At 35.6% G+C, this 24,903-nt stretch overlaps 1 protein-coding gene across 1 annotated transcript in view; it reads left to right on the plus strand.

Moving 5' to 3' along the window:
* Positions 1–217: 217 nt before the first annotated feature.
* The window catches only part of LOC131072175 (disease resistance protein RUN1), a 30,208-nt gene continuing 5,522 nt past the window's right edge, over positions 218–24,903 (plus strand). Inside the window, exon 1 of the mRNA XM_058008252.2 lies at positions 218–950. Within this exon, the coding sequence (XP_057864235.2) occupies positions 253–950 (698 nt within the window). The 5' untranslated portion in view covers positions 218–252. The remainder of the gene's footprint in view (positions 951–24,903) is intronic.

Genomic DNA, 24,903 nt, shown 5'->3' on the forward strand with positions numbered 1-24,903 from the left:
CCTCTCACATCCCCAAAAAGACTTGCACTAACACTCCTCCCTAAGAAGTAGATGCCTTTAATTACGGAGTGAATGAGAGTGGGCTCCACCTCTCACATCCCCCAACGACTCATTGTCGGTGATGCTTCACCGTTTCTTTCACGCGCTTTCCTACGCAAAGCCAGGCTGTCTATGCGTTTATATCCTTCGCCCATTTCTTCAGTTGCTTCATCTTCCACTCTTTTTCTCTGGTGTTCAGTTCATTCCATTTTGATGGCATCTACTTCTAACCCTACCACTCGCCCAAAGCTTCAAAATTTTGCACTATCTACATCTACTTATACTGAATCCACAATGTCTTCTGTTCAATCCAGTTTCATGGCATCTACTTCTAACACCAGCACGCTCTTACAGCTTGAAGATTTTCCACCATCCACATCTACTTCTTCTGGATCCTCAGTGCCCCCATTTGTCCAATACAAGCCTCCCACAACTAGACTTCCCTTCCACAGCAGTAAGAGGTATCATGTGTTTCTGAGTTTCAGAGGACCAGATGTGAGAAAGTCTCTGGTTGATCATCTCTTTCAAGCTCTCTCCGCAGCGGGACTGAATGTCTTCTTAGACAGTGACAAATTGGAAAAGGGGGAAATAATTGAGTTGAGCTTGGAAAGAGCAATCGAAAGCAGTGCCATACGAATTCCCATATTTTCCAAAGGCTATGGAGACTCGGCTTGGTGTCTCAAGGAGGCCACTGCCATGTTGAACTCCCCTGGCTTGATTATTCCTTTGTTTTATCATGTGGAACCAACTCATGTTAGATACCCTGAAAATGGCTCCAGTCCTTATAACCGATCATTCCTTAAGTATTATGGCCATTCAGATCGATACCGGGGAGAAGAGATTGACGGGTGGAAGCGTGCCCTTCGAGACATCTGTAAGCGTTCGGGATGGTCCATGGATATAACTGGAGGGTAAGTGTCCCACTTTCCGCATGGTTTTCGAGAATTTTTATTTATTATTTCATGGCTATCTATGTATGGCTTGTATTTTAATTTTCAACTGGGAAAATATGGCAATGTGATAAAGTGAATCCATAATCAAAGTTAAAATAATAGTCCCCAGTCACGTTGAAATTTGTCTGAATGAATGGTGTTATATTTGAGATAAATACGAAAACTTAATCTGCTGTCTGAAAACTCACTACCTAAGAATGGCAAGGGAAATCTTTTCAAGGTATTTAGTATCTGCTCTATAATCAAATCACCTGCGTAAACAGTCAGAACTGCCAGTAAGTTGTGGTGGTGTTCCGAATCAACAAATAAATCGTAGTTTTTTATTTTATTTGGGCCGTCGATTGGGCTGACTGGAATTAAGTCCAGTCTCGTTGAGTAGACATTTTTATCTTAGGTCTTGCTCCCTCCATTATTCCTATCTGCCTTCTTTAACTCCGTTTTTGAGGCGACTGGTTTGTTTTCGGTTTTATGGGTGAAATTGTGACGTCAGATTCCCGGCCATAGTTTAGAATTTTCTTGCTCCTTCCATTCACAATCCACAGATACCGTAACGTGCTGTGACGTGGAGTGGAATGACATGGGTTTGGACTGTTAAATATGTGTTATATATATATATACTAAACATGGACGCCTATAATTTAGAAAGGCACCGCCCAGATCCTCAATTCTTGGACTGTTTCAAAAAATCTGTATGATCTACGATTTGTTGTGCATCATATTTCTTTCTTTAAGAAAATTTTGTATGTTAATGTTTGTCTTGGCTTAATTACAATTTCATGATTGTTGGCTTTATTATAGTTTCGAGTCTTTTTTTGAAATATATAAGAAAAAGTGGCCAAACATAAAATAAATTAAAAAAACAAAAAAAAGCAACTACTAACAATTGGTAAGAATAGGACAAACTATTTTATTTTATTTTTTATATTTTAGATATTTATTGTATTTTTTTAAGAATTTTAATATTTGAGGGGTATCTATTTTGTCAAAGTCTTTTGGAATATGATTCTCACAATATTTCTTATGATGTGGGGTCTTGTACCTAGCAAGACTTCTATGTGGACTCATTTTGAATCATTCATCTTCAAACCAAAGGTCCATTGACTTTTGTTATAATTTCAATATTGTTTAACAACAAAAAAATGATAGTTTAAGTTTATGTTTAGATCTAAAAGTTCAATAGAATTTACATTCTTTAGAGAAAGAAATGATTGAAAATTGGTATTCAATTTGATTAAAATTATGGTTTGATAGAGAGATTTGTTTGTCTCCTCGTCTCCCTCCCCTTCTTCTTCTATATCTCTATATTTCTCTATATATCCCTCTATCTCCCTATCTATTTTTATCTTTGTCTCTTCCTCTTCCTATCTTTATCTCTCTATCTATTTGCCTTCATCTTCATCTCCCATTATATCATTATCTCTACCTATGTCTTCCTCTCTCCTCATCTAACTTAGATATGTCTCCCTCTCTCTAGATCCATCCATCTACATCCCTCTCCCTCTCCCTCTCCTTAGACTTTTATATCTATATGTGTTTGCCTCTCTATCTCTCCATATGTATTCTTTTGTTTCTCCCTATATCTGCATTTCATTATCTCTCCATATCTCTCTACCTTTATATATCTTTCTCTACTTCTATATATCTCCATTTCTCTACCTCTCAATACGTCACTTCCTATCTTTATCTCTATCTTCCTATCTCTATATCTCTCTCATTCTCTCCCTCTCTATGTGTTTATCTCTTACATCTCATCCATCCCTCTCTCCTCTCACTTTATCTTTCCCTCTTGTCTCCATATCCATCGCCTCCATCTCCATCACCAATCTCTATCTCCTTACCCCTTCCACTCTCATCCCTCCCTCTTTATATCCCTAGCTCTCTCACTCTTCCCTCCAATTTTAAATATAGCATGATCATATTGGTAATGGAACCTTATTATCTTCTTGATTCAAAGTTTTTCTTTCAACCATGTTTGGATCCATATAAAGTGGATGCATAGTTGAGTTGAAGCTATCACTTCTCTATTAATACCTTTGTTGCACAAAAAAAATAAAAAATTCCATGACCTACTAATTAACCTCATGTACTACAAAAATGTATGCAAAAAATATACCAAAATTTTCCTTAATTAACCTTACACACCTTTTTCAACGTACCCATTGCACACAAAGGTATAATTGGTAGTTATTATTATAGAGGCTATAGGGTGTTGTCATTACTTCTTATTAATTAAAATCAATCATGTATTATGTCTAGAGTTTCTTCTTAAGGTGAAAATATTTTTTTATTAGATTAAAATAGCATATTTAGTCATTCAAATGAATTATATAAGAAATGGAATAGCTAAAAGGGACACACACAACATATATGTAGTTAAATTGTCAAACAAAATAAAATTCATGAAACAATGTTTTAAGTTTTAAAGGCATCTCAAAAGCCTTACAGATAACTTTAATCACCCACAAATAAAAAAGATGAAGTGTCAATATTTTACACAATGCCAAACCATAATCTAGCAATTTGCATACCCTTAAAATGGGTAATTGAACTAGAAGACCTATATTCTTTCTTTGAATTGAAATCCAAGAAACATCATTATCCAAATTCTTAGATCAAAGAGAAAGAGAAGGGAACCCCTCCATTGTTGCCTCAACCTAACACGCCATTAGCAATGAAAGAAAATGTCTAACAACAAAAATTGGAAGGTCCACATAATTCGAAGGCAATGTAGAATGAGCATCTACACCCAAACCAAAAGAATAATTCCTAGCAAGAATCGTATTTATCATCAAAACCTCACTGAGCGTATTGGGATCTTGCATAGGAACAAGGACCACCATGGCCACATCATGATCCATCTTAGGAAAACTGCCATCCTTGAAAAGTAAAAAAATTGCCAACATTCAAGCATCTAGGAAGGTTATTTCACCACCAAATAGTGAAGCCCACCATTGAGAGTGAGGACAATTAAAAGCAAGGTTCCTAATAGCAAAGCATCATCTGCAACAAAAGGGAAGATCTTCATAACAATAAATTGGTCTAAGGCTTATCTTCCACAATGCAAATAGTTTATCTATAGAGCCTTGGAGATGTCAATCTTGACCAAAATTTAGCATAAGTGATGCTCCCAAAATTTTAAGAAATGGAGTCCACCTTCAAAAATTGACCAATAGCATTGTTAATAGCTTCAATACATGTGTCACTCTAGAAATTATGAAGAGGAAGATTAAGAAGTATAACCCAATTGAGAAGGACATTGAAGGTTTCAATAAACAAGTGGAAGGAAGGGAATTAAGCTCTAAGTGATAGAGAATGCTAACCCCACATCCAAAATCCACCTCTCAATCCTCAATCAATTGATTTGATGCAATATAAAATTGTCTAGAACAAGGGTATAGCTTGATATTATGTTCCATTAGAAATCTCCAAAAATCCAAAACCCTTGATTGTTCAAATGAAAAAGAGAAGGCAAAAGTACTTGAACCTATAGATCAATCTATTGTTGATATAAAATATTGCATTGTCATTTGCATCCTATACAAAAATTAGAGAAGGGGAGGATTAAGAATAAGAACGGGTTTGTTATGCCTATGGAAGAGACTCAATGTTGAACATCCATGTGAAGACCCTAAAGGGATATCTTCTCTAGCTTTGGCCACAATGGTCAATGGGGGATCTCTAAATCACCAATGAATGAGCTGAAACAACACCATCATCTGCTCCTATAACAACCTCTCTTCTAGACATAAGGATACCATAATGGGACATTTTTATTAGGTATATAAAAATTATAATTGTTAGGGTCAAGCTTTACCCCAATATTGATACACATTGACCATAATTATGATTAGCATAGTTGAAGTTGTGTTTATTCTTTAGAATAAATATTTGCCAAGTTAGATATTATGAGAACATAATTTTCTAGTAAAGAGCCTTTAAATATTGTCAATGGGGATGTGTTATAATGGAAAAAGGCCATATTATAAGGTTCTCAAGATGGAGATCCATGTTCGAATCCCCAAAGTGACATCTGGTGTTGGAATTTAAAGTGGTGGTTCTTGGGTTTCCATTGTGGCTTCTAAGCTGATTTAATTTGAATAAGTGGATTCTTAGTTGAATATATTGAGAGGGAGAAGGTCCCCCTTGTGCCCTCCCCTAGACTTGGGCCAGCCTAAAAAATCCCAATACTTACCCACCCCCCCCGCAAAAAAAAAAAGAGCCTTTAAATATTAATTTTGAATTCAATAGCTAGATCCCTAGAAACATAGTTGAAGTTGAGTTTGGCAAAATCATATTTGACAATTGCAACTTGTTACTGGTATATTATATAATATTTCTCTTAGTATCCTTCATAGATTTCTCTAAAGATAGATTAGACTAATTTTATTACATATACACATAAATTTTAAGTTTTAGCTAAAAATAATTTCAACTTATTTACATTATTTACTTGATTTTTATTTGAAGAAATATTTTATTTTTGTAACATTTAATTTTGCTTTTGGAAAAGTTGCAATTCTTTTTTTCATAATTCTCTTTGTTTTTGTACTTTGAAAAATATAGTAAATTATATTTTTATGGCTATAATTCCCACCCACATGGGCCCCTCTAATTCAATAGAGGGGGGTCCTACAGGTGGGATGGAGAGCATCCTATGGATAGTTTGGTGATCGTTAGGGGCATTTGGGTCCTTTGGTTCATTTCATTGGTGAGAGAGGTGCATGCATATCGAGAATATTAGCCTTCATGGGTCAAGCCACAATAATGTGTCCCACTTTTGGCCAAATCAAGATAGTGAAATCAACATTTTTCATTAAATATTCACTTTCTGACACCTATAGCAGCTAAACTAACTATTTTGTGTTGTATATATTTTTACTAACTATTTTTTAATCAACCTTTTTCATTAAATATTCACTTTCTGACACCTATAGCAGCTAAACTAACTATTTTGTGTTGTATATATTTCTACTAACTATTTTTTTAAGTTGGTATAATGATAGAGGTGTATGTCTTATCACATAATTTTTTTTATGGATTTGAACTAACTCCTTTTTTATTGAATTGAGGACATAAATATTTAGGGAACAAATATTTTTAAGATTTTTTTCTCTATTTTCTTATTTTTCTACATGTGTGAAATAAAAACCTTAATGTTTGGTGAAAAATCTACATTCACAATAATAAAAAATAAATATATTCAAAATTATACTTTATGGCTAGCTTATAATAAGAGCTACATGTTTATAGAATATAACTTCTAAATGAATTCATTTGATCTCCTGAAAAGGCAAAATAAAAGCAACTTTTTGTCAACATTTGGATAAGTGTAAAGGAGATTTCATTATAGGTATGTTTTAAAAGTAGAGGGGTTTTATATAAGGTCATTTGATATAATTCTTTAAATGGAACCTCTCAAGGTTTAAATCGTTATATTTTCTAAAAAATATGTGATTTTAGACAAAATCAAGATGTCCAAAAAGTGGGACATAGTATCTGTGATGTACTTTCATATTTATTTTTTTGTAATTCTATTTGTAAATATTACTATATATTTTAAAAATTTTAATTTCATTATATATTCAAAAATAATAAATTTTCTATTAAATAAAAATTAATTACTATATAATATATTATCAATGAGAAAGCAAAATAAAAATATTTATTTATTTGTTTATTTTTATATTTATTTATCATTATATTTTTTATTATGCCAAAGAAGCATCTTAAAAATACACTCAAGAAGGATTCTATGTTAGTGTAAATAGTGTCATTATGTAACTAGTTAGTTATTAGCACTTTCTAGACTGACCTATTCACACATAAGCTTAAGTTTACTTAGGCATTTTAGTCTTTTGTCTCACTTAATCTAGTTGAGACATGTGTACTTCCTTTTGGAGAAACCTATTGCATCTTGGCTTGCCACTTGCGTGAGAACATGTCACTTTTCTCACAAGCATCACACCTATGTAGGTGTAGTCAATAGTTGTTCTCCACCTTCTCACTTTACTTGTTTGCCTATATATGCAAGCCTATTATTTAAATTTTAGTTAATTATTTGGTTATCAATTAGACTAAAATTGTGTGTTAATGATTTGTTGTTTGGTTTCTACTAGTAGATCTTGGTAAACACCAACTTTCTATGCATATCAAAAAAATATATTATGATTATATGCATAAAAACCAAAATAAAACCAATGCATTAAAAAAATTACAACTATACATTTTTCTCACAAACTCAATGTCTTCGCTATATCTTCCATCCAAAAAGTATCTTGAGAATGTCATAATCCACTCAACACTTATTGCTTGCAATCTATTGTTAGTACTTTCTAATTCATCAATTTTTGACCTAATCATATCTCTTTTACCCAAAGTATGTGTTTCAATTATTCTATAATTTGGCCACATTTAATTCTAAATTTGATTTCTCATTCATCTTTTATTGTGTTTTGTTAACTAAGACCATTATATTTTCTTTCAAAATATTATGATTATCAACATAGTTTGGGTGAGATGTTCACTCAACATGTTGATCTGATTATAATTGAATGAATCCCGTTTTGATTCAATTAAATGATTATCAAGTTGAATATTTATTTCTATATTATAAAATGACTTCTAAAATAATAACCTAGACCATAAAAATAACCCATTTATATGATCAATGAGGAGGGATCAATGCAAACCTTGGCAATACTCTTACATTCATTACCATACTCCTTGCATCTGATTTGCAATCCCCTTTTCACCTTGGATTATATAAATATGATTTAGTTACATCAGTTGGTGTGCAATTGATGTAATTAAGGTGTTTTACCTTGGTTATTTTTCACTTAGGTCCTAATTACATGTTACTTAAGCTTAAGTAGGGAACTACATCTAGGAATAGTTGGAGCATCTCCACTTTAGGTGGCATTATTATGTTATCATTTCCACGTGTCTCTATCTTTAGTGTCGTTATCACATCATCATATCCACCTTTCATGGTTGCACTTTTCAACCTTTGGTGGGTGATTCACCTTTAGTGATGTTTTCATGTGATCACTTTTTCACTTTAAGTGGGATGATAGGTTGTCATTTTTTGTCTCATGTCATAAGATTATGACACTTGTCATAATCTTATACACTCATATGTTCATACCTTGGCTATATATCCAAGGGGTCTCCTATGCATATCAATTCATTGAATTTATTGTATGGAATCTAGTTATTCTATTTTATTGATTCATTGATATTAATACGGATTAATCTTGTCTCCATCAATCAAATATCTATGTTCTTCATAGAAACTAGTTTGAATACCTCACATGAAAGATTCAAAATCAAACAAAACTTATTGCTCTCTACTATAAAAAGTTCCAACATGTGAAATGTTTCTTATGCTCCAATATATCTTTTGAATTCTAGACAGTAATTGGAATAAACCTTCGACCATTATATAAAAATTTTAGAAAAAATCTAATTAAAAAATATATATGTAGGGGAAGATCATTTGTCTTAAAGAAACTACTCCCTAAATTTACAAACAAAATATTTCCCTTATCTCATATATTAAGATATCTTAAAATTAATATCAAATTGGAAAAGACATATAGTTAAAGATTCATTAATAGGCAATATTGCCCCAATACCTAACCAAAGAGTTTCTGTGATATTGATTAAAAATAATATTGTAGCTACTAATTATGAAATGGATTTTTAAATTACCATATCCAAGAAAGTAGTCCTCCATGTATCAAAGTCATTAAAAGGAAACCTAATAATTTATTAGGCATTGTACAAAACATTTGAAATACAAGGAAAAATAGCATTCAAGTAATATTTCCAAAAGAATTATAAATGGATTTTTTGGTTCACCAATCATTGATGGTTCTAGAAATGCTAAACCTATGGTACATCCAATAGTACCCAAAATAAGCTCTAGAAAATATATAAGAGACCATTAGGCCAAGTGGGCTTATCATAATAATTATGCTCCATGGACATAGCTAATTTAACACTTAATGCAGGATCATTCAAGTTAGGATTCCTTCTTATTATATTATTATGAGTGAATCTACCCCCTGCAAGAATCAAACATGTCAATTTTGATACTCTAGCTTAAGCAATAATTATTAAAAAAATGATTAATTATGAAATATAGACATAATAAGTACAACTAAGATCTTTATGTGTGTGTGTGTGTGTGTGCGCGCGCGCACGTGTGTGTGTCTATGCATGTGTGTGTGTATGTCAAACCCCAAAGTTTTTTTGCATACAAGGTGTTGAATTGTAATTGATCTAGTATTTTTTCCTTATTTAGAACCCTTACCCTACTTTGATAGTTTACCCTATTGAAATACAAGGGAATGCATATATTTCATACTTTGAAAAGGAAAGGATAATTTAAGTAAAACAAGTTTTACTTATTGATTGTTTACCCTATTGAAATACAAGGGAAATGTAGATATTTCATACTTTGAAAAGGAAAGGATAATTTAAGTAATATGTTTTACTTATTAATGTTTTTTATTAAGGAAAATAAGTTTTGAAGGGACCTGAAACCCTTTACAAGACAAGTTTTGGAAGGACCTGCAACCCGAACCGAAAGATAAGCTTGAAAGTCCACTCAAAGAATCATAACACAAAAGAGACTCGGCACAGCCAAACAAAAGATGGGGTACAACACAAGAAGGACCCCCAACAAAAACTAGTAGGCTACAAAAGACCAACAACCCCAACCCAACCAAGATGGATCAAGAATTTGACCTACCCTTGTGGGATCGAAGGGTCATATCAAAAGAGGACTGGGACGATTTAGATTTTTTACTTTTAATAGTAATCCATCCCTCCTCAACCCTAGCAGCAACATTTTGCCAAGAGGATGGGTCCAGAAGAAAGGACCTCCCATCACCAGGAGGAACAGAGCCAACATTCAGAGAGGCGTGGATAGCAGAAATCAGAGAATCAGACAAAGGTCCAGTAGCGATCTAGGAAGTGGGAAGGTCATCCACCAAAGAAGAAGATCCAGCATTCTTCAAATGATCAATCAAGATTCCATCGCAAGCATCCACACACTCCTGAGGCAAAGCTACACTAGTAGTAGAGGCAACAGCTAGAGGCGCAATACCATCGGCCTGAGGAACCTTCCCAACCACCTAGGAGAAGCTTTTCTTTTTAACAAAATACTGTTCAGAGGAGGCACCCTTCCACCAAGAAGCGGATATTTTTTTCTTTTTATCTGTTTCACATGTCTAGTCTGGAATCACTTTCCACATCTAAAGGGGATACCCTCAAAGTTGAGCGGTTGGACCCAAGATCCCAAGGAAGATTCAATCTCTATCTCAGCTGGAAGCCCTTTAGAAACATCAATGTTAACCAAAATCTAAGCATAAATAGAATGATAAATTTGGTAAGAATCCTTATCAATCATTAGGAATTTGCCTAAAGCCTCCCCCACTTCCTCTAGTGGAGAGTTCGTCCATAGATGAAGGGGAAGGTTAGGGAGCCTAACCCAGATAGGAATCTCATTAAATGAATCAGTAGATGGGTTAAAACCCGAGAACCATGGTTTAACCATCAAAACAAATTGGTCCTCCTAGCTGAAAGGATTAATACATAAAAATTTTGATCTATCCTCTGCATGTTCAAATTTAGCAATGAAAAAACCTTTGACTGAAGGAAAAATGTTAACTGAACCCTTTAAGATTGGTTCTCAGCTTTGGGAAATCCAAGTGTGCAGCTGAGGAAGGCTTGGCCAAAAGCCCCGAGAACTACAAATCAGACCATGAGACTCAAACATAGAGGAATTGTGGATGATCTCCTTTTTAGTATCAGTAGACACCCTGAAAGCCAAGGGTTTGCACATGGTAACAGCCATAAGCCCCAAGCCACGGGAAACCCGATCTATAGCAGAGGGCATCGGATGCACCAGATCACCATCCTTCATATAAACAACAGGTACATGATCGATCTTGGGCCTGCAAGGATCAACCACAGGAGCAACCTTCAGCTTCACACTAGCAAGGGTAGCCCCAGGAGGTGGAGCAGACCCAACACTCACCCCCAAAGAGGGTAAGGCCCGAAGGGAAGACTGAAGTCGAGTAGCTGAAGCGAGAGGCGGAGAACCCCTCGGACCCCCCACCAAGGCACAAACAAAAACCTCCGTAGAGCCCCCATTCGTAGCACACACAACATCCTCGCCAGGGGATGTAGCAGTCGGGCCAAGAGGAGGCTGGACAATAGTAGTAGCCGGTCGAATAGGAGGTTGGATGGCAGCAGTAGTCGACCTTAGGGCAACAACAGGTGGTGACATTGCAATGCGTTCAAAATACTTTTTGGATGCAATAGGCATTGTTGTTACTTATTAATGTTATTCCTATTTCTTGGATCTCATGTCCAATCTATTTTAGATGTGATCATATAAATAACTCTCCTTGAACACAAAAAAGTGCTTACCTTTTACTTAGATTATAATTTCTTATTTTTGGAAAGAATATGGGTATAGAGATAAATTATATTATGAATCATTTATGAAAAATCCTAAAATTGATATACATGACCTAACTAATAGTTCAAGTCACACATAACCATGATCCATTTTCTCCATCTAAGATGAGTACCTACTTAAATTATTTGTATTAAATAAAAAATACTTAATAATTGAAAACACAAATCCAAGAAACATACTTTCTTATTTCCATATTTTCAATAATTAATATTCACATAATAATATATCATAAAATGGTAGTTTTGAATATTAACTCAAAATATATATTTCCTTTCTATAAAATATTTCAATTAGAGGTCCCTTATATTCTACATTGGAAATAGTAGATTGTCAATCTATATTTTATCTCCACAATTTTATTTATTTTTTAGCAAAAGGCCATGGCCTATAATATATTAATAATAATTGGAGATTTACATATACTTAGATAAAAGAAAATGACACTATCTCCACCCCCCTAATAGATACAATTTTGAAAGAGAGGCCCCCCAAAAGTAGACATGGGGTGATTTGAAAAAAGCCCTAGACGGAGACTGAGAGAGACAAACCCTTTCCCGATATGGACAAAAGCAAAACTAAATACATACAATTGATGAAGCGAGATTATTAAAAAAGGACAAAGAGACTACATGTTTGAAAATGCCATGCTCAGATCAACCCAAATTCTACCACCTTTAACCTGCCACCCCAGCTGGAGAAATATCATATTCTAATTCTTGATTCTTGAGATGAAGTGGCCTCCATTGGAGTTGGGAAAGATGAGGGATACCCGTGAAGATCAACCAGAGCATGATCACAGATTTGCCACACAACCCTCAATTTAGCCATTACAATTGAAGCCAATGGCTCCCCGATTTGAACTACAAATTGTTGAACCCAGTGTAGAAAAGTGTGAGGAGATGTGTATCCCAAGCCATAGATGAAGAAGAGGAAAATAGATCTTGGCACTAAGTCAAAAACAAAGAGATCTTTATTTAAAAAACTTCCCCACCACACCTCTCTAGTAAACAAATCATACTTCTCCAACTACAGGTACAAATCCTCCTAAGAAAATAGTGCAGGATGAACAAAAGCCCCCACCACCATCTTTGTATAGTCTTGAGAATATGTGAGGTCTATCACCATAGATTCCAATTTGGAAGCCACCAGGTTTGGAGAGGCCATTGAGTTGGCTGCAATCAATTCCTCCCCAAGAATAGTCCTCATCGCCCACTGACAAATTTCACACGAGATTGCGAAGGAGTCTACTTGTCTCAGAGGATGAGCTAAAGCATTATGTCTCTGGCCAAGACGACGTCCCTCCAAATAAATTCGAAGGGCCATAACTGTTGCATGAGCTCAATCAGCAAGGAAAGCAAGAATTTGGTCAAGCTAAAAACAAACCGACAATTCTGAAGAAGCATGCTACCACTGGCCAATAAATAGAGAAACCTATGGGGAAATGATGCGAAGGATTCAATGTAGCTCGTGTAAACCATCACAGTTGCATTCATTCCTTGTCCTTGAGCTTCCACGCAAGACCTCCTCAATAACCTTAAATAATCACATGTATTGTAAGAGATGATATGCTATCTTGCAGATATGTGGGAGCCCTGATATTTCCTCAAGTTGGGATCCTCCGTAGGAATGAAAGGATTGAGGATGCAATAGAGAGCGAACATTTGGCTTGCCTTACAGATCCATATGCTTGAAGTACCTCCAACTATCCCAAGCCAAAGGATACTCCTCCTTCCCCCATGTGTGAAGATATTTGAAAAGGTACCTAGAGCATGAGAAAATCCAATGGCGCCAGGCTAATCTCATCCCAAACTACATGCCACTTGAAAGAATGCAGAAATGATGACCCCCATCTGCTCCACATAAAATCCTTGCTATGATGGAAGCATCCTCGCAGGACAGTCAGCAGTGACATGGCTAACCATGGCTCGAGGATCTTTCCACTGCACAAGCCACGAGATGAATCTTGAAGAGAGACCAGCTAAAATTAAACCTCAAATGGATATATAGTGGGGCAATGGGAGAGATTCAAAAATACTCTGATGCTATGAAGAATGAGGAGCCCCGCACCCACAACAAAACAACATTAGATCAAACAATTTGAGTGAGACCAGGCATTTCATCCAAAGACAGTTGTTCACTAGGGCATTTGTCTTCATGAACCTACCTGGGAGAAAGGAAAAAACCTTCCTCATTTGAGTCACATCTCATATTAGCTAATAGGTCTGCTAACTTATTTGCTTCCTTATAACAATGGGAAATGATATATCCTTGAAAACTTGAAATCTTCTCTCTAGCTTCTTGAATAATGTAATCTATTTTCCAATTGGGAGCTTGGAAATTTTTTAAGGCTGATATGATGTTCAAGGAATCCCCTCCAATCTCTAAGAATTCAACCTACTCCTTAATGGTTAAGTTAATCCCAAATAGTAAGGCTCTAACCTCTGCTATGTTATTTGTGCCATCTGGAAATTTTGCAAAACCTTGTCTCAAAACTTGGCCTGAATGATCCCTGAGAACACTTCCAATTCCAAACACTCTAGGATTACCCCTCACAGCTCCATCAAAATTTAGTTTCACAAAATGCTTCGAAGGAGATCTCCATCTAATTCATTTTCTATTGATTTTCTTATGGGCATTTACCATCAAACTTCCTTTAAATGGGATTTGTAGGAGTTTCCAACCTATCAGTAGGTCGTTATCCCATGAGGTGAAAGGAGAGTCCAACTTCTTAAATTTAGTTGTGTGAGCATTAACAGATTCTAAAATTGATAATTCTAATTTGGTAAGCATATTCTGCACACTATAAAATTCCTTCCTAAATATGCACCTATTCCTTTCCCACCAAATGTTTCATATGAGAATGGTAGGAGCCATATCCCAGATAACTGCAAAAAAAGAGTTTGCAAAGAGCTTTGGCCATGATTCAAATACTTCTGATAAAGTAGCTTGTAATGGGGAATTCCATTGAAGTTTGTTTAGTAGCCACTTCCAACAATCTTGTGCCACTATGCATTCTAAAAGAAGGTGATTCGTTGTTTCAATGGATTTATTACACAACACACAATCAAAGGGTTGCACAATCTTAAGTAGAGATAACCTGTCACTAGTTAGGATTCTACCCTTTAGGGCCAACCAGGCAAAGGATCATGCCTTTTGTAATCCGCATCCCTTCCAACAAAATAAGAACTTTCTGGGTGGATTATCTTTCCCTGAGATGTCAATTGTTTAAAGCCCCCCTTTACTGAATAAATCCCTGACTTAGAAGGAAGCCAAATCAGTTTGTCTCGTTTCCCTTTGTAAAAAATTAACCTGTTTCTTAATTCCATCATAAGCACCTATTTTTGTTGAGGAGGGGTAGGTATATTATCCAAGTCTTTCCATTTTGCTTCCCAAAAGCTATTAACCATAACGGGTGAAAGTAATTGCTTACAAAGTGTCCCCATGAGGCCTGTAAAACTTCCTTGATGACATCCAGATTTGGAATACTAACTAAGGGCGGATAGTTGTTCCATGAGTCCTCCCAAAATATAATTGACCTCCCATCATGCACAATCTAAGTTAGATTATGCAACAGGCTCTCTCTGCATTTAATTAGGAAATTCCACATCTTTAACCCTTTTGGAGGATCCAAGACCGTGAAAATTCTTTTTGGATCTTCTAAATCAAGATAGTTGCCTCTAATAATTGCATCCCTAAAAGACGTAGAGTCCGAATACAATTTCCACACAAGTTTAGCCCCTAGAGAAATGTTCCTATCTTTGAAATTAGGTATTCCTGGCCCCCCAAACACTTTTGGGAAACAAAATTTTTCCCAGGCCAGTAAGTGTATTTTATCTTTGGAATCTTTGCTGCCCTTCCATAGAAACTTCTTGAGGAGAGATTTAAGTTGCTTTTGGATCTTGAATGGCATGGGGAGGACAAACATAATGTAGTTTGGAATTGTTGCCAATACAGATTTGATCAGCAAGATTCTCCCAGCCAGTGATAACCAATTGTTCTTCCAAGAGGTTACCTTATTTTTTATCGACAAGACTATGGAGTCCCAATGGCATCCTTTTATCGCTCATGAGAAGAGCGTAACTCCTAGATACTTGCATGGTAAATTCACTTGCTTGAAACTAAATATATTTATCAAGCTTTTTGACACAATCGGTGAGCAATGAAATATAAATTTTTTGGTTTGCCCAGAAACTTCACTGTATAATTTAAGGGCTCTTTTAATTACCTTAGCTTTCCTCACCGAGGCTTCCCCAAACAAGATAGTATCATCAGTAAATAATTGATTTGTGAGGATAATTTGAGTTTGAGGGATTTGAATTCCTTTCCATATGGACAAACCCCAGGTGATAGGCTAAGATCAATCTACTAAGGGCCTCTACCATGATGATGAAAAGAGATGGGGACAAAGGATCACCTTGTCTGACTCCTTGGGAGGACGAAAAGAAACCCACTAGGCTACCATTTACCAAGACTGAAAATTTTGCCCCTGATAGATAGGAAAGAACCCATTTGTACCATAAATTGGAAAAACCAAACTTGAGAAGGATTCAATGCAAAAAAACCCAATTGACCCTATCATATGCTTTCAACATATCGAGCTTAACCATAATTGCTTCTATCTTATGCACCATTATTGAATGCATGGTCTCATGCACTACCAAAGGTTCTTCTGTTGTTTCTCTACCTGGCACAAAACCCCCTTATTGCTTGGATATGATTGTAGGAATCAATGGAGCCAAGCTGATAGAGATGGCCTTAGTTATAATTTTGTAGACTATGTCGCATAGAGAGATTGGTCTAAAGTCTGCAAAGGATTGTGGATTAGACAACTTGGGATTTAGAACAATGAGAGTAGTGTTGAATTGTTTCAAAATTTTGCCATGTTTCCCAGACTCTTCCACCATCTTCCAAACATCCGATCCCAAGAAATTCTAGCACTTTTGAAAAAAAAGGGCAGGGAACCCATCCGGTCCCGAGGCTTTATCCGGATGCATGGAGAAAACTGCATTCTTAACTTCCTCCAAAGAAAAGGGTTTCAACAGTGATATTTTTTCCTGATGTGTGATTAAGCATGGTATGTGGAGAAGAATGTCCTGAGTTTTCCTTCTAATATCTTCATTCTCAACCATTGAATTTGAGAAAAGGGAAGAGAAAAAATTAATTGCTTCATCTTGAATTTTCTTATTATCCAAAAGAATTTCCCCTACCTCATTTCTAATTTGTGAAATTTGGCTTCTTTCTCTCTTCATTTTAACCGAAGCATGGAAGAATTTTGTGTTCCTATCCCCTAATTGCAACCATGTCTCCCTAGATTTTTGTTTCCAAAAGAGTTCTTCTCTTTTCAAATCCAATTGTAATTTTAGGTTCAGGGAATTTTGTTGTTTGCAAGACTCTTCGTTTATGTCGTTTTGAATAATGTCTTCATTTATAAGTTTGATACTATCTTCCAGTTGAACCTTAGAGTGAAAGATATTCTTTAAAACTATTGTATTCCATTCTTTGATTCTAGCTTTTATCCACTGAATCTTTTTACAAAACTGAAACATCCTAGAGCCCAGGGTAAATGGAGCAATCAACCACCATTTCTGCAACTGTGGAAGAAATGAATTATCTCTAAACCACATCTATTGGAATTTGACAAAAGAAGATCCCTTATTTGTGTTGGTGAGCAAGGGAATGTCCAGTTGAAGTGAAAAGTGATCAAAACCTGATAGAGGCAGGATTTTGGAAGCTAGAGGACTAAATGAAGCGTTCCAAATAGGATTCACAAAAAACCTATCTAAGCACTCTATGATATGAGAAAGACCTTGTCTTCTGTTTGACTAGGTGAAGGAGCCATTGGATGGCACACAATATATGAGAGCATTGGAGCAGACAAGATCATTAAAATCTTGCATTGACTTAGGGAGGGTGATGGTGCCCCCTGATTTATTGCTTGGGGAAAGCATAGCATTGAAATCACCTCCAAATATAATCGGATCCTCTAAAAAATTGAGGCAGATTTGGGCAAGCTTGTCCCACACTATTTTCTTCCCTTTTGAAGAATTTGGACCATAGATTGAGATCAAATGAAAGGATACTGAAGAAGCTACTACTTTGACATGGATGAAGTTTGCTTTGATTGAGATAACATCTACTCTTCCCACACTTGGTTTCCATAATATGGCCAATCCACCCGAGGCCCCAATGGATTGGGAAGCAACATACTTCCACTTTTTCCAACCTTTAAAAGGTTGATCATCACTGGTTTATGAGAATTTAGTTTCTTGTATTAAAAAGAGATCGACCCCACAATTCTCTATTTGAGATATGATAAGGCACCTTTTGTTAGGGGTTTTAATACCCCTAACATTCCAATCTTAATAGAGAATTCTTTCTTTGACCTCCTCTTTGGTTTTTTGGCTAGTCTCTTCTTCTTTGGGGGTCTCCCCACTCTCCCTTTGTGCTTGATCATCATGACTTCTTTTAGATCTTGTTTGGTAGAGGATACTACTATAGGAAGATCATGAATTCCTTCCTCATTCTGATCTTTGAGTATATCACTGCTTTGTTGCTACGATCTTCCAAGAAAGCCTTCTATTGCTAGTGTTGTAGGAGTACCAAACTTCTAATCTACTATATGTTTGAAAAAACCCATCAAGTCCTCAATAACAACCATATTGCCTGGCTGGTCTATGATCTCGTCCACAAATATAGAGCATGCTTTATGTAGTTGATTTATTACAAATTGATCAAAATGATCTGGATTACCCTTCAGAAAAGAAGATTTGTAGTGTTTTAAAAACAACTTGTTCTCTTTCAGAGGGGATATTGGGATCAAAGGTATTACATTGGGTAGTACAAGTCTGAAAATGGCTTATCCACCAAGATGTGGTCAAAGGAGATAAGGTTTTGAATCCATGAAATAACGCTTGGGGCACTGTGATCTTTCTTCTTCCAGTATTTATACTAAAAGAGTTAATGAAATTTTGAGCAAGAGAGGTTGTGATTTCCACCATTTTCCCTCTCTTTCTCACAACTATATTTCCCATTTGAAAGGTATTCACCGAGGGTTGAGAACTGTCTATTACCTTTCTTAGAATCTGACTATTTTCAGCCTCTAACTCACTTGAAGGGTTGGAAATAGAAGTGCTGCTAATTCCCTTCTACATTACTTCCCCACCTTTCTGGTTTTCTGTTTCCAATGGGGAATTCTCCTGATTTTCCTTCAGAAATGTCTCCAGTTGTATGGTTTCAGTAATTAGATTCTGACTACTTTGGGCCTCATCCTCCCCTAGAGGATTACAAATGGGAATGCTGCTACATTTTCTTTGCTTTACTAGCTTGTCTCTTTGAAAAAATTTCTTCAGTGGGCACTTTCCCTTATTTTCCTCCATTAAGGGCTCCAAATTTGTTCCCTCGCTATTTAGTGTTGAATCAAAGGGACATGCCTCCACAACTTTTAGATTATCTGTTATTTCTCCTTCGGGTTCTGATGTCAAGGTCTCTAAAATGAGTGCTCTAGCATATGGTGGGTTTCTGGAACACTGATCCGTGATAGAAGAGTGGTCTTCATAGACTCTTATGTCTTGGCAGAGAGATCCTTGGCAATGTGTGGCTAGGTGACCCAAGGAATCTGAATGCAAGTCTATTAATTTTGGATCCTGAAGAATGATCTGTTGGTCCCATTCCCCTGCTTTCGAGATGATTAAAAGATCCTTAGGGAATGGTTATGAGAGATCCAACAGTAAACAAACCCTTAAAAGAAGTTGAGGGTCTTCAAATGGAATTAAATCACGGTTTACAAAGATCCCCAAATGGTTTTCTAGGATCTCTATAAGATCTAAGTCTCTATATTCTAATGGGATCCTAGGGAAGGTTATCCAAAATGGCACATATTTTTTATCTACACATCTTTGAAGAAAATATGATAATAAAAAACTAAGACCCCTGATTTATGAAAAATATTTCCTTCACTCCCTCGCAGTGTTTTTTAGCCCATATGCATAAATCATTAGATTTGGGAGAAAATCCCCAAAACTTACCTATCATCGCCCTGTCATGTAGATCTGAGCTCTGTGACTCAAGGAGGTGGTCCGATAGTTTAATAGAAACCTTTCCTCCTGCCAGGTCTGGAATCCTTGATGACTGATCTTCTCCCTTTCTCCTTCCGGTTTGGTATTCCAATCCATTTATTTTAGAATTTGTGAGGTTAGGTATTTCTTGTACCTTATATGAGTGATTCTTTCTCCAATATTTAATAAAACCCCTGACATTCTGCCTCGGCCTATGAAAATGCCCATTTCTGTGAGAGCTGAAGTTTAAGTTGAAGACTTCCCCATCCCATCGGCCTCTAATTTTCTTGGAATGGTTAAGATGTGGAGGTTAAAATTTCCACCTCTAGACCTTAAAAGAGGGTCCCAAACCCTAGGCCCATCGGTCTATTTAGGGGGATTCGCCTTTGGAGACCGAGATTTTCCCCTCCACGAATTCCGCAAAGGAATGTTGTTTGGGAATGTGAGCACTCTAAGATCCCCTGTGACCTTTAGGCCCCCGGTCCCCCATGTCCATTACTATTTTGTAGTGGAATATTATTAGGGGTTGTCAGACAACTTTGCCTCTTATTTAAAGCCTCAGGACTATCAATGAAAAGCCCATTTAAATTTTTTTAATGAGTTTCCTGATGTCTAGGGCTTATTTTTGAATGAATCTGACTAACTTTGTCTGAAAGCCTATCATCTTCACATATATTAAAGATTTCATGTTTCCTCTTGCTCAATTTTTTCGGCAACGTGAATGGTTTACAGTTAGGGTTCAAAAATCTGAATTTGTTTTGAAGTGGTCTATGGGCCCGTTTGAGAAGATCCTCCCTTTTTGAGATGCCCCTGTTCTTCCCCTGTAGGCCATACCTCTAGCACCCACTGTTCTGCCCACTGCTTTGTCCTCTGCCACCATTCCTACGGGAATTTTCAAAAAATAATTCCCGCCCAGGGCCATCACCCCGTTGCAGAGCCGGACATTTTTTCTATTGAATTTTTAGTTTGTGCTAAATCATTGTATTTCCGTGTACATAAAAAACAATTGGTTGCAGTTACAAATCCAAAAGTGGAGAATGCCAAAGGACAACTACAAATGCAAATTGGCAAATAAGAAACGACAATTATTCGCAGGCCCATATTATATGGAGGATCGGTTTGTATCGTGGTTTCGCTTTTGGCACCCATTGTTGTTCCTTTGCACATGGTGTTCTAAACCAACCTGTGGGTTTTATTGGTAACTACTTGGTGGTTTTACATCATTTATCGACCATATATTTTATTGGGCCAGATTCATTGATTTGGTCAACTTTATGCTAGCAGTGCTACCTTTTACGAGTGCATTGGTGGCTTTGTTTGAGTGTGTGGGTTTTATGGATTTACATGGGCTTATATCTCAACGTGGTGCGGCCTATCGCTTGCCACCCCATCACCCCTATTAGCGCCACCTGTCGTCATAGCGCCCCTTGTCACTGTTGTTAGGCTAATTCTTTTCAATTTTGAGCAACTTTAGTGGATTCATAGTAGATGGCCATGTATGTGACGAAGGGCCAATTTGTCCTAGGGTTTTATCTAACCAATCTTCTTTCAGTAACTGGGCTCCATATCAACAATTTATTCCATAGCAGTGGAGCAAGGAAATCCACTTGATCGAGTCCATCTGCCTGATTTTCTTTCATAGTGGAACAACTTAATCTAATTGATTCCGTCATTTATCAAGTCAATCTAGCTAATTTGTCTTTCAGATTTGATAGAGTACATATCTATTTCATAACTTAAACTAGTTGTCAATTTTGTCTTTAGAGCTTGTTCTATATCAGTTTCCATATCAGCTCCAGGTTGTCACCTTCTTCAATGAGTGGACATGTCCTTGATTGGAATTTGACTTGATCAACATGGACAAGGAGACATGAGCAGCTCAAAGACATCATCTTTACCTTCCTACTATTTACTATTCAAATTGGGAGGAATTCCTACATTTTTACATGGGTTTGTTTCTTCCCATGGGAGAGAAGTTGTTTGTATGCATGATGTCATCATGTTCAAACACTTACAATTTTGTAGACCTGATTATTTATTACGAGGGGGATGCATAGTCTCGATCACTTTTCTTTCTATCAAGGGAGATCATTTGTATCTTTGTGATGGATCTCATTTTGCAGGATCATATTGATGTTGAGTCTTCCATACATCACTCATCCTATCACTTATCTTTATTTGCATTATCTCTTTTTTTTTGAGAGGAGTTTTGTTCCATGATATTTTCTCCTTTTCTCCATTTGTAAGAGATCTCTTTCTTTGCAAATGGGCACCTAACATGGCCTAATTGGTAGGACCCATCATCATATGCATAATAATTCTTCTCGCTAAGTTGTAGTTAAGGGGGGTGTTAGAGTAAATAGTTAATTATATTTACAACTACTTAAGTTTAACTTCTGTAGATATTAGTTATATTTGATATTTCCTAAGCGTATAAGTATTTGTACCTGCATATTTGGTAATACCTACTCCCTACCTACCCGCACACCTCATTGGTTCTCACAATCCACTCTTTCCTTTATAAGGAGAGGTATTGTACATTGTAATTCATATCAACTCAATATATTTCATCTCATTTGGTGATACATTTAACTCTCTCCATGAAGGTTTCGGTAGGTTGTGATCCTCGCTAAGGAGCATTGCTCCAACAATGATTAGTGGTCAACATATACTTCATCCATCTCTATAAGTGGACCTAAAATCACAATTTTAATTACATCAAAATCTAATAAGCCATACAAAAAATTTAATTGGTTGAAGATATTGTTATCACAGTTTGTTAGATGATCATTTAGAGCATTTTAATCAATCTCGTTATCTACATATCACTTTTTGCTTTCTATTTTTTTTAGTGCCTTAAATACTTGCTTGCTATTGACTGTAAAGTAATTTTTTCAATATTGATCCTTTCTCCCAACAATAATCATTAGAAAATATCTAAATATGATTTGGAAAAAAAATAAAAAATTTATTTATGTGTTTTAAAAATTTATTGTATGATCTTTATATATATATATATACTTTCAATTAAATTTGTCACTTTTAGGATTGGTTTGACACATGTTATTAATATTTCTTAAACTTATGTCAATTTTGCAAGCTTTGGTGGTTGTGACCTAGGATTCATATTATTTGATTCTAAAAATGTATTGTCGTGTTTCTCTTGTCGATATCTAGTACATATAGGGATCTCAAGTGATTGAGATTCCAAGGTAGGATTTTACAGCACATACTTAGTGAAGCCAAATTATCTACACCATGTTGAAAACTCATTTGGAAATTGTTGATCTCTCTCAAGAATTCTATTAGGATTAAGTGTATTTTGTACATTTATTCCTACATCTGCATCAACTAAATATCAAGGTGTATTTTCTAGTGTTCCAAGCATGCAATCTTTTGATATTGAATTTAAATCTTTATAAATAACATCAAAATTACTAATTGATTGATGATGATACCCTTGAACTAATTCACAGTTACATTCCTTTTTTAAGAATCAATAAATTGACTTTAATACATTTATATTTATATTTTTCTTTTAATACGTGTTGATCATCTTAAGATGTTTGTACATGGATCATTATCATCAGATCTACATGTTTAAATTTTTTATATATACTATTCTTGAGCTATCATTTTGGTCATGTGTCTAAGAAGTCTTTCTTTGCTACTATTGTTTTAACATTTTTTTGTTCTTCTCCTTCTACACCTATTTTATCTCACTACCATCTTTTGTTGATATCCTTGTGTTGCTCCTCATTCAAAAAACAACTTTAGGAAATACATACATTCAAAATTGTTCAATATTTCCCAAGATACTATTGCAATAGCCAAGTGAAGCTTTTGCTCCGCCATATGCCACCAAGTGAAAGCAAAATCAGGAATATACATGATAGCCCACCTAGCCTTGGTGTTACCGCTATACAAATGCATAGTAAAACACCTACCCAAATAAAAAATCCAAATCTCTGCCTCCATCCCACTTCTAGATCCATCAAAGGTAGGACAACTAGACCTAAGAAGATCTCTCATATGAACTTCCAAGATCACATCTTGATTAGGTACTGCATCAAATCTCCTCCAAGGTAAATACTCCCACTTTTTCTCCCGATACTCAACCCTATCCAAACATCCATAATGATGAGACTCATCCTATTGATTCTACTCCTATCTTGGTCCTAAACAACCAATAAGCTCTTGAAGAACATTGATCAACTATGGAAATACATCACCACCTTGTTGATTCTCACCCTAGGCTCCTTCCTCCTGTTGGTCATGTTTCCCCTTCTCATGTTGACCCTCTTCATAAACCTCGAGATGAGGATTCCATCAAGTACCTATGCAAACACCTCACCCATGACCTCTACCTCTAGCGGGCATCTTGTCTAAGAAAGACAAAAAACACCTATAAGATAGAATCTAGGGCTACTGCTAAACAAAAAAGTAAACTAGCAAGGAAACCTCAAACTCCTATGCTACTATGCACAATGGGATCAACACGAAATGAAAGTACCCAATGTATGGACATGGGCTCTGATACTAGATGTAATGTCCACCAAAATACCATAGATAAATTAACCAACTAAATAACAAATAGAGAAAAAAAAATTAAACATTAAACTAATGTAACACATATAGCTAAAATACTCTTATGCATTAATCAATCATCTACTAGATGCGTGCATAATCAACTTAAAGCATAATCTTAAGAGCATAATACGTAAGCGGAAATAAATAATATCTCATCAAGTAACATTCCCTAGGGTATCTCAATGCTATTACTTATCATATCTCTATGTACATGAATACAAGTTCAACATCATAGAATTCCATCACATTCTAGTATCTTCATTGGATCTACTTTCATTCCCTAACATTTACTACTTCCTATAATATAAGAAATCATCCATATAATTAAACTATCATGAACACATTCTATTATGATTTAATTACCATGAACACATTCTATTATAATTGAATTGCCATTTATTCCCCTTAGATTCTTTTTAAAAGCACCAATTTTAAATGTTCCTAATATCATTATCTACATCATTTAATATCACATCATTGTATCATTATCAATCCATTTCTATTAATAAGAATAATTATACTTTTCAACATAATACCAAATGCATAAACCACAACCAAGAGATGAGAACGTTAAGAGAATGTCTTCCATTACAAATAGATATCATAATCAATATTGTTAAAGGTGATCATCTCATTACATGAAATATTCTACAAGAATATCCAATCACCTTCTTACAAGATTACATTATCGTATACATCAAGATACATAGTCTCCAATTTATAAATATGAATCTCATATCCACTTTACAATAATAATGCCATCAACATATGGAGT

The sequence above is a fragment of the Cryptomeria japonica genome, chromosome 7 (genome assembly GCF_030272615.1).
Source record: "Cryptomeria japonica chromosome 7, Sugi_1.0, whole genome shotgun sequence".
In the NCBI taxonomy this organism is placed as follows: Eukaryota; Viridiplantae; Streptophyta; class Pinopsida; order Cupressales; family Cupressaceae; genus Cryptomeria; species Cryptomeria japonica.